Below are 14,724 nucleotides of genomic sequence, written 5' to 3' on the forward strand. Positions count from 1 at the left end.
CATTCACAAAGTAACTCTTTGTTCTTCGCTGATGGTTGATGTATGCCACTTCTCTAGCAACAGATGATGCGCTGACTAGAGCGTTTAGCACTGCTCTTATTGCTAGCAAGTTTATTGGAAGTATTGCTTCCACTGGAGACCAATAATCCTGAAATCAACATTACAGAGTGACAGAGCCAAATCTAGAAGGGTGAAACCCGTGTTCACAACGGTTTAATCTGCTGCTCTGAGTCACCAAAGGAGCAAGTAGTGCGTCTTTGCAGAGTTTCATGATTTAGATGGTTTCAAAGTAAACTTGAATAGAACACTCTTGAATGGAACTGTGCCAAATGCACAGCCTCGAGGGTCATCATTATCAACTATTTGTATGTAACCACAGATTCTGTAGCTGTCAAAACAATCTGTCCTAGGACTTGCTCAAATAAGCAAACCTCTATTTCTGAGCCAATAGCAACTTTATTAGTTTGTGTGACAAATGTATCTCATCTTGAGACAGTACACCCTCTGCTGTTGGGTGTCTAACAGAAGGCCAAGAAAACAGGTCTCTAGGTAAGAAATAGATTGGATTATTAATAGTTGATCCACCCATGGAACTCTAATGTGTCGCACATGAGTCTGGTCTAAAATAGCAGAGCCATTCTCAGGCATGAAAGGCATAGTCCAAAACTGGAAACGGTGAGAACGAACTGTGAATCTGAGAAGGCATATATGGCCTACCGACATCGGAACATAAAAAAAAGAAACATCCTTGATGTACACAGATTCCCTGAACTCTTTCCCCTTCCATGCTGATTATTTAAATAGCGTATTGTCCGGCACCACTGACTCCTCATCGTCTGGAATATTTAGAGTTTGTTGCACTAAATCATCCTCAATACCCTGCTGCCGAGTAGAAACGTCAAAGAACGAGTGCCCCTGCTGGCTAGCCCTCTTCCTTTAAGAACTCTGGGAGAGTTTGAACCCTAATAGGAATGGACAACAGATGGACTTTGACATTTCAGAGTCTTAGCAGGGGGGGGAGGAGTATAGAATCCTCTCTAAAGAGGAGGAAAACAGCATCAAATCTCAGGACTGACCTTGCTAGGCTTTGTGTCTAAACAGGTTAATCGGGTGGAGACAACACTGGGCTGAGGTCTCTGATGAACATCTGAAATCCATCTAGCAATGGTAACTTGTGAGGTTGGCCAGCCCCTCTTATGCACTTCAAAGAGGACCAAAGGATCCTTAGTCCTACACCCATAAGTCTGCAAAGCTCTGTAAACATCCAAAGAGTGAGAGCTCTTGTCCTCTGAAGACCTACTCTTGACCAGAGTCGGGATGACAGTGACTTGATTAATGTGAAATCTGGAGACCACCTTAGGTGGAAGGGCAGCTTGGTTCAAAAAACAGCCTTATCCTCTTCTAGTTTTACATGAGGAGACTTGCAAAAGAAGGCTGCTAGGTCTGAAACTCTTCTAGCCATAGAAATGGCCAAAAGGAAGACAGTCTACCATGTCGGAGTTTAGGGTTCAAAAGTGTAATGCTGCAAAGCATTCAACAACAAATTTAGCTCACAGGGAGTCACTGGAGGGGCATAAAAAAGTTGTACATGAAATACACCCTGCAAAAATGCCTATATATCTGTCATTAGTATTGCATTGAAAGAAGACCGAAAAAGCAGACACTTGATTTTTAAGAGAATTAAGGTGCAAATCGGGGTCCAGCTACTCATTTAAAAGCACAAGTAAACTAGGCAAACAAAAGGAGGAGGCAGGGAACCCCTACACTTCACACGAGGCAATATATGTCCTCCAGACTGATGATTTTTGTCCAAACCCGGCTTCAGAGTCCTAAATATGCTTTGAACCACATGCTCAAATAACCTTTTTGCTTGAAGGACGTTGAAACCCGTTGTTCTAAACCGTAATGAAGAAACATGCCACAAAGTACCCACAGCATACGGAGAGGACGACTGTGTACCACGCGTCCTTTGAGGCTAATCTGGAGCAACCAGAATCACTGAGAACACCATGTGCTTCAAACAAGACACCATCAAGTTGACCTCACCTGTCCACAGTCTTGCGAAAAACCTCTAGATACAGAGACCATTCGCCACGGTGAAGACACTACCTGTTCAGAAAGTTTGCCTCCCAGTTCTCCACCCCTGGGATGAAGACAGAAATGATGGCCCAAATCTTTTAACTGGCCTATCGAATGGTTAGAGGATACCTGGTGCCACTGTTCCCTGCAGCAAATCCTCCGCACTGACCAGAGTGAGGAACACCATTCACAACTCTATCACATTGATAGGAAGCTTGGATTCCTCCAAGGTCCCAAAACCCTGAAAGAGGGCATGAAAAGATACAGCTCCCAATCCCAAAGGATGACATCCATTGTCACTAAAGTCAAATCCCAGATTGAGAATGGAAAACTTTTGCAGGGATTCTCTTTCTATAGCCACTAAACAAGGGACTGACGCATGTTTGGGTAGAGATGAATCACCTGACTGGAAAAGTTCAGTTGAGATCTTTTCCACTTCGAGAGGAGGTTCAGCTGAAACTCCCTTGCATTAAACTGAGCAAACTGGACTGCCGTTAAAGTCCATACCAGAATCTTCATGCAGAAGTGTACAGAAGTCTTTCTGACAGCCAACAGAGACCTATCCATTTTTTGTAAGCTTTGACTCTTGTCCAGCGACATGAACTCTCTCTGTTTATGGGTGTAAAATAGAAGACCCAAAAAGATCATAAGCTAGCATGGAATCAACTTGGACTTTGTTGAATTTCAGAATCCAAGTGTCGCCACCTGAACACGTAACAGGAGCATTGATGGCGCCTCCGACTCAATGAGAAGATCGACTAGATAAGGAATGAAATTTATTCCCTTCGACTGCAACAGATCTGCCATGACCTTGAATAAGAGCCGTCTTGATATCAGAAGAAAGAGCCCAGAACTGGTAATATTCTGACTGAACAGCAAACCTGAGAAGGGACTGATAGCTTTCACAGATGGGATAATGTAAATACGCGTCCTTGATATCTAAAACCACCAAAAAGTTGTCTTTTACGGACTGTGTATTACGAACTTCAAACACTCCATCTTGAATTTCTGCACCGCAGTTGGGCGATGAAACATATAAGTTCAGTATCGGTCTTAAGTATGAATGACTTGTGGGAAGCCCTACGGTAAAGAGCCGTCGGGGGAATGCCTGAGTTCTATCCTGTATTCCCGTCTCTGTGGTAGACTAGAGCCACTGATCCCGAAAGAGGAGTAGAAACAGGCTCTCACCACAGCAGATCCTGGATGGGAAGAATGCCTGTCAGGGCGATTGCTTGTCAGCAGACTTGACTGCTGAATGTCTATCAGTTCAGCATGCCTCCTCATGTTGCAAACCACCCCTTTGCTGGGGAAGATTGCCCACTGGGGTGCTGACTCCTAGTTCTACCAGAGGAGCAAAAGGAGCAAAATCTGGAGACTTTGTATTTGGAAGCACTAACAGGAAGGAAAGCTCATTTACTTCCTGTGGGCTCAAGGAAGCGGCTAATGAGTCTTCGTAGATTCCAAATCAGCAACACAGGCCTTATGTCAGAGTGTCCAACAGACTGAGACTGCAGGGGCAGAGATCTGTGTCCTAATCAGTCCCGAATCCAGGGCTACATCTCTCAAATACTCCATAGCTCTCTGAATTTGTACCACTAAGGGAAGCCAATAAGTTCACAGCCGACCAGCTACAAGCTCTCTGAAAGCTGTTTGGACTGTCATTCCATAGCTCTATGCACTCAAGCAGAAACCAAGGAAGGCCTTAAAGAGGCTTCATTGCTACAAAAATGCAATTACTGGGATGTCTAACACCTGATGCTTAGCCTGCATCAGCTCCTCCACCCCCTGACTGTCAGAAGGGGTTAGGTCCCTAAAGGAGGAGTCCTCTACATACAAACAAAACAAGTACTTCCAACCTCCTCCTCAGAAATTGATTCATTCCCAGTCTGGGGCGCCACCACCCTCCTGCGTTCACGTAAGGTTGACTGCATAGTGGATTCTAGCATTCTCTCAAAAGAGAAGCAACTGAAACCAGGCCCTGCACTGAAGTCGCTAGACTTCTGACCCAAACTAGTTCCTCTGGGACAATTGCCACAGCAGTGTTCTCCCCAGAAAGATTTGTCACCCAGGCGGCAGTAAGAAGTAGCCGGATGGGGGCAGTTATAATATTTTGCAATAATATTGACAAATTTTGGACTTTATTGCCCACACCTGCCAGGACTGGTCAGACTGGTGGTCAGTGGTCTAACACCCACTGCTGGCTGTAGTGCTCACAAAGTGCCTGTCCTAATAGGAGAAAATAGGATTTTTTTACACTCAAGATAAATCCTTTTCTCCGATTCCATCTGGGGGCTACCATGGGGTTGCAGGTGGGGAGCGAGGGAGTTGGCACTTAACTAGTTAACTTGATAATTCTAAACAAGCTGACATACCCTTGCCCTCTGCAACCCCCCATGTAGCTCCCCGGTGTAGATTAAGTTTCCAAGGACTTGGGCTTACTTTCTTCTGACTAATAACAATAAGTAAGGATTTGTCTTCATTATTTTACTTGTTTTTATGTCGAAATAGATATCACAGCCTACTTCAGTGTGCAATTAGATTCTGCATACTATACAACACCTGGGTATTCAAGGTATTCAATATCCTGGGTTTTCAAGGAGCTTGGCAGATCCAGTGCCTGAAGTGACAGGCCAGTGTCCTGTGCCTTGTTTTCCCCAGAACCTATTTCCCGGGTGCTCCACCCAGCTGTCTTTACTAGCCACCCAGGTCTTGGAGCCGAACAGAGTCCTATTATAATAGAACAAACCATTGTTTCTCTTTCATCCAATCTCGGGGACACAGCGTGGGAGTTGGCACTTAACTTATTCTAAACATGCTGACAGACCTCTCCCCTCTGCAACCCCCCTGTATCTCCTCAGTGTAATTCTAAAGTTCCAAGAAAGGAAAGAAAAACCAAAGACCAAACACAAGAGCAGATGGGAGGAAACGCAGTGTCCCCCAGATGGAATCACAGAAAAGGATTTATCGTGAGTATAAAAATAGAGATGCTCACTGACCCCCGTGTTTTGGATCTTTATTACCTTCGTGTTTTGGTTTTGCCAAACCGCCATTGCGTGTTTTGGTTTTGTTTTGCTATTTTGTTTAAAAATCAATCTTTTTGGGCATAAAATAACCACATTTAGTGCTCCACCTGTTTCTTGGATAAGTAATGTAATTGTAAAGCTAATAAATTATCAAAAAACAGTTTAATTCCTGGTAGGCCTTCATTAATTCTACACACAAACCAGTTTGTCTTCCTCTCCATCTATGCATATTGGCAATGCAGCCATCGTCTTTGGATGTATATTACACCCTACACTTATAGTTAAATATGTAAAGAAATGGACAAAGGCAGTTTGGTTTCGGTCTCTCTAGACCCCCCTCCAATTTTACAAAATACACAAAAATTCAGCTGTTATAGACTGTACAATATAAATTGAAATGGACAAAGGCAGTTTGGTTTCTGTCTCTATAGGCCCCCCTCTACTTGTAGAAAATACTCAAAAATTCAGCCGTTATAGACTGTACAATATTAATTGAAATGGACAAAGCCAGTTTGGGGTCAGTCTGTGTATATCACCCTACCCTTAATGAGAAATTTCCCAAAAAGCAGCCTTTCAAGACGGTACGTGATATAGAAATGCCCCAAGTCCCTTTCCTCTTTGGGGGTAGATTGCACCCTACACTTAAATAGAAAGTTTTAAAAAGATGTTATCGTCATCATCTTCAGCTTCATCCTCACCCTCATCAGTGTGTACGTCATCATCACAGACTATCAATTCATTGCCGTGGAAGATGTAGTTCATTTTCTCCACATTTTTGGGAAGTAACCTTCTACGGCAATCACTAAGTTCCCGGCTGTGCTGAACACTCGTTCAGAGTACACACGGGAGGGTGGGCAGCTTAGGTATTGCAAAGCAAGTTTGTACATGGGTTTCCAAATGGCATGCTTTTCTTCCCAGTAAGGAAAGGGACTGTCTGACATTTCCATATCAATTACCTCTTGAAAGTAATCCTCCACCATTCTTTGCATGTTAATACTCGTATTGGATGGAGTTATGGGCAAGGTCACACATTTTTTTTTAAAAAATCCTTCAAACCAGCCCAGATGTTAAACTGTTCTGGTCTGCCCTCTGCGTCTTCCCTGCTGCTTTTTTGAAAATTTAATTTTTTACGAGCAGCAGCTGCTTGAGAAACTGAAGGAGGACACGTCGTCAAGCCAAGGCCCAGTTCAGCGGACAACTTGCTGACCAATAGCTCCTTACAAAAGTCCATCTCGCTCATTTTGAAGCAAAGACTCAATATGTAGGTCTTAAACCCTGGATCAAGCACAGTGGCCAAAACGGACTGATCCGAGTTCAAGATCTTAATAACTCGAGGATCATTGTGAAGCGAATTAAGTACTTTATGTACAAGGTCAACATACTTTGCGGAATTGCTTGCTTTCATCTCCTCCTTCAGTTTCTCAAGCTGCTTTTCCAATAGTCTAATTAAAGGAATGACTTGGCTCAAACTAGCAGAATCTGCACTCACTTCACAACTTCAAATGGTTACAGCGCTGAGAGGATTCGCCACTGTGCAAGAGTGAAATACATCCCCCCTCCTTTCCCAATGTCATGGCTTGTGCAATACGCTTGGATGGCTTTGAGCTGTTCCTCCATCCTCTGAAGCATGTACAGGGTGAAATTCCACCTAGTTACCACCTCTTGCTTAAGTAGGTGGTATTGAAAGTTAAACTGCTCTTGGAGCTGCTGCAATCTCCTACATGCTGTGGCAGAATGCCTGAAATTTTACAGGCCACCGAAAGCATCTCCTGCACCTTACGGTTATTTCGTAGGAAGCTCTGCACCACCAAATTGATGGTGTAAGCAAAACAGGGAATGTGATGGAATTCACCCAGCTGTAATGCTCGCACTATATTGTTGGCGTTATCAGAAATTACATATCCTGTGGAGAGTCCAAGTGGTATAAGCCATGTATCAATCACAAATTGTCAGCTGTATGCCTGTTAGTGAAGCCGGTGATAAAAAGAGTGGCCTGCCTGTGACAAATGTTACGTAGTGGTGTACATGCTGCTGCTGTTCCTGCTGGCGAAGGTGAATGACCAACTCATTGGCTGTCACAGTCATATAGTCTTTGGTTTGACCACTTACACTTGTCCACATATCTGTGGTAGGTGGACAGTGGGCAGAATGGCATTTTTCAGCGCAATCTCTACATTTGTACACACTTTTTGGTATAGTTGTGGAATAGCTTTACGGGAAAAATGGTGTCACGATGGAATTCTGTAACGTGGACACAAAACCTCAATTAACTGTGAGAAACCAGCTGCGTTTATTGTGGATATTGGACGCAAATCTAACACTAACATGGAAGCCATGGCGTCTGTGATTCGCTTGGCGACTGCTGTCATATTTGCTTCCCCTAGCAAATGATTGCTTCACAGTTAATTGTTGAAATGTAGAAAAGCTCTTTTTCTTGGCCTTCGTCTGGGCTGACGATTCAGGCCCAGCAGCAGCAACAGCAGCAGCAGCAGTGGGACTAACGCTTTCTTCAGAGGAATCAATTATAGTGCAGGAGTCATCCAGCCTTAATAAGTGGGATGCAGGTCTAACTCCGAGCGCTACTGAGGATATTGATGAGGATGGTGTTGTGGGTGTATTTTGTAGCCGTCGGGATGTCGGTGACCGGGGAGTCCTAGCTGATGATGGAGTGCTTGTAATTTTTTTGAAAGAACTTTCAGCTTTTCCCAACACTTTGCCATGAACTCTCGTTACAATGGCGTAACATAGACGAGGTTCCAAGATGGTTACAGTCCCTCCCTCGACTGACTGTGCCATGACATACACTACAAATGGCTATACAATTGTTGTCTGGATTTGGGTAGAAATAATTCCACACATAAGTGGATTTTTTTGTTTTATGGCCAGGCATGGCAATGGACCTTTTCTTGTCACGTGCCAGAACTGTTGCCACTGGTGCAGGACTTACACAAACAACCTCATCCTCATCAACATCCTCATTAGCGCCCTCGTCGCCTACAGAAATCTCCCCCTCATCCTCTTCTAATTCCAAAGTGGCATCCTCAATTTGTGTATCACCGGCTACACTTGGGCTGTTCAGGCACGCATCAGCAGAACTGCTGAAAGGGGCCTTCTTAATGGGTACACTAACAGAATGCTCACGATTAGACATACCACTGGTGGATGGACTCTCCACAGGGATCGTTGTCAATTCTGATTCAGAGCATACATTATCCTCTAATGCTTACTGTTTTCCTGCAGCTCGGCTTTGACCCGCAATAGTAATTGTGCACCACTTTTAGACTCCAAATTACTTGGTCTTGCTTGATCACGAGTGACCGTACAAGAAGAAGGCTCGGTAACATTTTTTTGATCTGCCACTAATAGAGAAAGGCGAAGGCCTCATTCTTTCTTTGCCACTGCATGTGTAGAATGGCATGTTGGCAATTTTTTTTTTTATCGGCACTTAACTTCTCCTCAGTTACACTTTTTTTTCGCTTCAACATGGTAATTTTTTTTGGGGTGTGTGTTTTTTCCCCCCGATTTAAAAAGACTATGTACTTTTACATCGCCTTTCCCAGATGACGAACTGGGAACACTACCATCAGGACTGGTGACAGAACCTGGTTGCTGATTCTGCTCATATGTGGACTGCTTTGAATCCATTTTAATGAGTGCCAAAAATTGTATTAGATAGATACTGCTAACAAATATGACTTTTTTTTGACAGCCAGAAAAATTATTGTTTCACACTGGGGAATATGGGACACCCCAAAGCACTTTTAATGCCAATAAATTGTAGAAATACTGCGGACAAATATCACTTTTGACAGCCAGAAAAATTTATGTTTCACACTGGGGAATATGGGACACCCCAAAGCACTTGTAGTGCAAAAAATTGGGGGAAAAAAGCCTCCTCTATCCTCCTCTCTTCCTGCTCTAACAATTGCTAATATAATTGGTATTAATAATAATAGAATTGTATAGAATAGGATTTTAAACAATAATGTGTATAATTATTGCTCTGTCCCTGCGCTAATATAGTCTGTGACCTAACCCTGCTCTCCTGTGTCAAATGGCGATGAATTGCTGTGGAGGCTGGTATTTATGCTTTTCAAATCTCGCGAGAACCGAGCTCAGAAATACGAATACGTCAGGATGACGTTTTGCCTCGATTTCGATTCCGAATGGGCGGGAGAGTACCAAGTACCCATCTCGAATAAAAAAAATCCTATTTTCAGTAAATGAGAAATCATGTCTTTCCTCTCCCCCTTCAACACTTCTTCCTTTTCATCTCTTGCAAAAAACTTGTTCCCAACCTTTGTTTTTCTTATCTCCAGTACAATGTCATTAAAAAAACACTTTGTTACGTTTCAATCATTTTACAAGTTATATTGTGGAACTCATGTTTCGGTAATTCCATTTCCTATTTTCTAAATATGTACTGCAATCTTGTTTTCTCTTTGTACAAAGTATAAAAATAAAGAGATTTAAAAAAAAAATCCTGTTTTCTCTTTCAACTAATCTTGGGGACACTGCTACCATGAGCACTTACAAAAGCAGCCCCCTTAAGGGAGGGACTGCTCTGACTGCCCAGCCCATATAAAGCAAAAACACTGAACTGGTAGAATTTGATAGGCTGTTTACTAATCTCTGACTATCAGTCAAAAGATGTATCTTTACTATATATAGTTTGATATGTGTATACAATCTTATGTATTATGCCCCAGCAGGAATGTGTGATGCAGAAACTTCCTTGTATATGCTGCTATCACAACTGTAACAATACAATATACCTATGCTGTATGACAGAATATATATTTGCAAAGATTAGTACAGATCTGCAGCAGGAGAGGAGTGTCGGTCAGCAGTGAAGTGCAGATGGCTGGGGAGTGTCCTGTGTTCTCTTCCCGGGGAGATTTGGCACCCTGGGAGATACCATTCTACAATCTTCTGTGGGGGAGCTCTTTTATCCAGCTCCTCCCCTCTTTCCAGCCATGGTTTCTGCCAATCTTTCTCTTAGCCCCCAAATTAATGCAGCTTCTATTACATAAGCGCACTATCAGGTCCTCAATTGCTTGGGCAGATATAATATTCCCTCCTCTCTAAGGAGGTAGCGCCGATCATCAGAGACCACCTAGTGTGGCAACGGCTTAGGAAGCCGCTTCTCATACTTCCAAAATCCATGCTGTCACTGAGAGCCTGTCGGCTCTTACCCGTAGACAGCTCCAACACAGCCTGCAACTCTCTTTTTTTGTATAGTGTACCGATTCTAATTGCACATTGAAGCAGGCTGTGATATCAATTTCGATATAAAAACAAGTAAAATAATGAAGAAAAAAAAAGAAAAATCCTTACTAATTGTTACTAGTCAGAAGAAAGGAAGCCCAAGTCCTTGGGAACTTAATCTACACTGGGGAGCTACAGAGGGGTTGCAGAGGGAAAGGGTCTGTCAGCTTGTTTAGAATTACCAGGTTAACTAGTTAAGTGCCAACTCCCACGCGCCCCACCTACAAACCCATGGTAGCTGTGTCCCCCAGATTGGTTTGTTCTATTATAATAGGACTCTGTTGGGCTCCAAGAGCCGGGTGGCACGTAAAGACAGCTGGGTGGAGCACCCGGGAAAAAAGTTCTGGGGAAAACAAGGCACAGGACACTGGCCTGTCACTTCAGACACTGGATCTACCAAGCTCCTTGAAAACAAGGGAGAAATATGGGAAATACCTTCCTCGGGGTAATGGACAAGCTGAGCAATCACAGCCATAGAATTGGCTAGTCTTAGCCCAGGTGGCTCTGCCATGACGTAACAAGAGCACCCAGATGCACATGGAAACCGATCCTCAGACTGGTGGACACACCCACCCAGGTCTGAGAACTGGATTGCTAGCTGTCCTACAGGACAGCCTGCTCCACTAATCCAATGCCAGGAATCCAAAGGTCTGCAGCGTTGGAAGCAGGGGGCAGGGGGATATACTTCGCTGACAGAGGGAGTCGCAATGAAATGTACCCTGTTCTTGTGAGCAGTCAGGGAGGGGCTAGAGAAGGGTGATAAGACTGTGAAGAAAATTTAAAGTGGCAAATTCCTGCTTGGACCCTCTATTCCCCCATCATCAATGTCCCTCATAGGATGCAAGAGAGAATAGATGAAATAAGCAAAAGACAAAGTTGTTCAGAAAAGTTGAAATATCTAGTGCAGACATATCTGCTACTGACTGTCACTGTTTTCATAATATATGGGTTTTTGTTAATTAGTTCCACAAACATTTGGTCTGTATGAATCTCTTGTGTATATCTGTTTAGGTTATATACTTGAGTATTGAGAACTCCTATTCTTTGGCAACTTCTGTCACATTCTGAGAATATCTGGTGACTGGATACAAAATCATAGTTTAAAGGTAAGCAAATTACTGCTCTCATTTGTCTACTACTATAATGTTAGTTACTCTCAGAGTACACTAACAAAATTTGTTATGCTCAAGTTGAAACTGTAAAAAAATGAATAAGGTAATAGTGTAAGAAAAATTATGTATGTTCCTATGGGTTTTAAGCATACTTTTAATATGTTTGTGAATGTCTATATGTATGTGTTTGTGTGTTTTAGCATGCAGCCATTTGATCCTATGTTGAGTGTGCCTATTTGCATACATAAGCAAGGCACATTACTATTTTGTTCTGTCTTACTCCAAGCTTGTTGTTGTCCTGCTTCTGTGTATACAAACTATAGTAGTTTCATATCAGTATACCTAAGTCACATTGCAAAAGCCCTACAGTTTAGATCCCATAGTCATCAACATAGTCAGAAGTCATGGCACAGAACCCACTGTTAGCGACACTGCATAAACCACATTAGTCAAATTAAACAGGTCACTACTTTGCACAGACCCCAATGCAAGCCACTATGCGCATGCCACATTACAATGACATATTTGTGAGCTATATTATCAAAGCCCATTGGCTGCCACATAACATAAATCACTTTGACTGCCTCACTACACAGATTCAGGTGCCTGTCATATTGCCCAACTAACATTAATCAGCCACACATGAAAGTGCTGTTTACAGCAACAATCATAGAACATAATGAGGGATGAAGCCACAATGGGTTGTTGCAGTAGTTAATGGATTGCGTGTGGAGAGTTATGGAGAATTAGTAGCTTGTCTCGTGGTGAGGCTTGTAACTTTCCACTCAGACTAAATTATGCTGCCTGAATAGACTGTCTGGCAATTTGCTCCCTGTGCTGAATGTTTCATTCCCTTGCTAGGACTGTTTTACGATTGGCTTTAACTGCCTTTTGTGAGCTTTTAACAAGATATCTATGTCTAATTTGTATACGTACTAAATAGATTACCCCATTGTGCGCCCCACTTGTTTTCTGCTCCCCCCCCCTGTATCACTGACCGCTTAGGTTTGTTTATCAGTGTTCCTGGTAAGAGCAGGTTGTAGCTGTTCATCTTTGACAGAAGAGAATTGGACCTGAACACCGTATGGAGATGGTGTTTTAATGTCCTCCTGCCAGATTTAATAACCATAATTGATTCAACATAGAAAATACTGATTTAAAACTACTGTGCTAAATACTGTCCCAAACAAATATGCTGTACAGCCAGACATTTGCTTAAACTAACAAACCTCGATCGTGATTTTGAACGTGTCCTTGGCATTTCATCTTTTATAATCTTTTTTTCTTCCTTTTCAAAAAGCTCTTCAGTTGCATCCTGCATTTCCTCAATATCCATATCCTTAAAATAAAATATATATGCAGTGTTGTTATACCAACACAATATAACCAATATATAAAATCATTTTGACTAAATGATCAAATTAACAAGCACTATACAATTATGCCAAAACTCATGATGATAATAATATAGCAAGAAAGAAATAGAATGTATAGCTAACATAATGCATATGGTTGCATTTGTTATTAGTAGACATGGCTGTGTATAATTACACAGAATAATTTATTTCAGGAATACCTGCATATAAATGTGAACATGAATTTTAATATACTGCTTCTATGAAAAAAATACAGAAAAACAAATTTCATTTACCATATAATAGTTGTGGCGTGTTGTATTCCATATGTGTTTGGAGAATGTTTGCAATATTTACAAGCAATACATTTTTTTTTATAAATTGTTCAAATGGGTGGAACTCACCTATTGATAATGAATGGAACTGGGCAACTTTATATTATGGCTAATGCATAATTTATACCTTCCAGAGGCAACAACAGTAGCCGAGAATGTCGTATTTTAAAGGATTCCTAAACATTAAGATATTTCATTTATATTTGAAATTAAAGTCAGATGTGTGAGTGCTCACATCTGTGAGTCTGTTCTGCAGTGGTATAACAAAAGTTTGGAGCTTTCAGTGAAACCCTCTTAATATGTCGCTGCATGACACAATTGAAAGTGAATTGAGGTGTTGTGTCAAGCTAATTCAAAGCCCCTTAATGCATTTCCTTGACCTTCTGAATGTTGGTGGAAGATTTGGCTCATGGGGATTTTAAAAAATATGTTTTCTCTATCAATTGTGTGACATAAATTTATTGTATGGATAGATTTAAATTGTATGCATAAAAATAGCTTAATGTTCCCAAACAATTAGCAATACTACCTCTTGAATATTTAGTGAAGCATGAACCTGTGGTTCTTTATCCAAAAATGCCTGCTGGCTGTCATCCTGGGATGGTGTAGCAGAATTTTCTGATTCAGACATCATGTCTTGGTTTTCTTGAGCGGACATCTGAACACACAAAAAACATTTATTAGATATTTGCATTAACACCAACTTTAAACATAACTTCACCCAAAACAAGACAGAAGTCCATTGGAATTACTCTACTGGTGTCAGGAAAATTTAGAAATTTAGAAACAGGTAAATCATCTCTAGTTGCAATTAAACGAGAAACATAATCAAAACAGGCAGTTAAAGGGAAACCCCACTCGGTTTTGCTTTTTCTACTAAGTGCCCTATCTACTGTGGGTGTAAGGAAATGTCTGTGCTGCCATGACTGCTGATAACAAATATGTATCCAAATAGAGTATTATAATACAGAAATAATTATGTTTGTGGAAGGGAGTCTAGGTGACATGATTTACCTTTGGAGTATGTTGCTGTTCCAAGAATTGCTGGCGTAGATGTTCTAAATTTTGTTGCTGCAAATGTTCCGCAAGTTGATGGAAAAGGGAGTTGTTCACAGATTCTGATACACGAGGGCTAACAGAAAAAAAAGGAGATACACTGGTTCTCAAAATAGCAATATTTAAACAGACAAAAAAAATGCAAGCAGCATCTCATAGCAATGAGGGCAAGGAATTAAAAGTCAAAGTAAATCATCCATGGGTTTCACTGTTATTTGTATTCAGTGTGTGCCCTGGTTTTTGACAAGAAACTGTTTTTCAAAACAACCTTCACATGTTGGTATATAAGGGTCTGAACAAATGATCACACGGGACGGTTTATATAATGAACTGTGTTTTTGCTTCATTTTGAACAGATTTTTGCAGTTTTTCTAATATTTCATCAAGAGAACTGCATTTTTTTTTACTGCGACAGATAGGAATCTATGTGGCAGCATACTGAAATAAATAAGAAAAATATTATTTACACTAAATCAGACAAAATACACATCTTAAA

General features: G+C 41.6%; 1 protein-coding gene across 6 annotated transcripts in view; it reads right to left on the reverse strand.

The window, feature by feature from the left end:
* The window catches only part of SCAF8 (SR-related CTD associated factor 8), a 287,720-nt gene that overhangs the window by 176,377 nt on the left and 96,619 nt on the right, over positions 1–14,724 (reverse strand). For 5 of the 6 annotated variants that reach the window (XR_012689726.1, XM_075203399.1, XM_075203402.1 and 2 more), the window contains 3 exons: positions 14,187–14,304; positions 13,702–13,830; positions 12,712–12,821 (listed from right to left, as the gene is read on the reverse strand). Coding sequence is in view for 5 of the 6 variants with exons in the window: in XM_075203399.1 (XP_075059500.1) it covers positions 12,712–12,821; positions 13,702–13,830; positions 14,187–14,304 (357 nt within the window). In the remaining variant the exon portion in view is untranslated. The remainder of the gene's footprint in view (positions 1–12,711; positions 12,822–13,701; positions 13,831–14,186; positions 14,305–14,724) is intronic. The other variant, XM_075203400.1, reaches the window with a different exon arrangement.

This window comes from Mixophyes fleayi, chromosome 3 (assembly GCF_038048845.1).
Source record: "Mixophyes fleayi isolate aMixFle1 chromosome 3, aMixFle1.hap1, whole genome shotgun sequence".
Taxonomy (NCBI): domain Eukaryota; kingdom Metazoa; phylum Chordata; class Amphibia; order Anura; family Limnodynastidae; genus Mixophyes; species Mixophyes fleayi.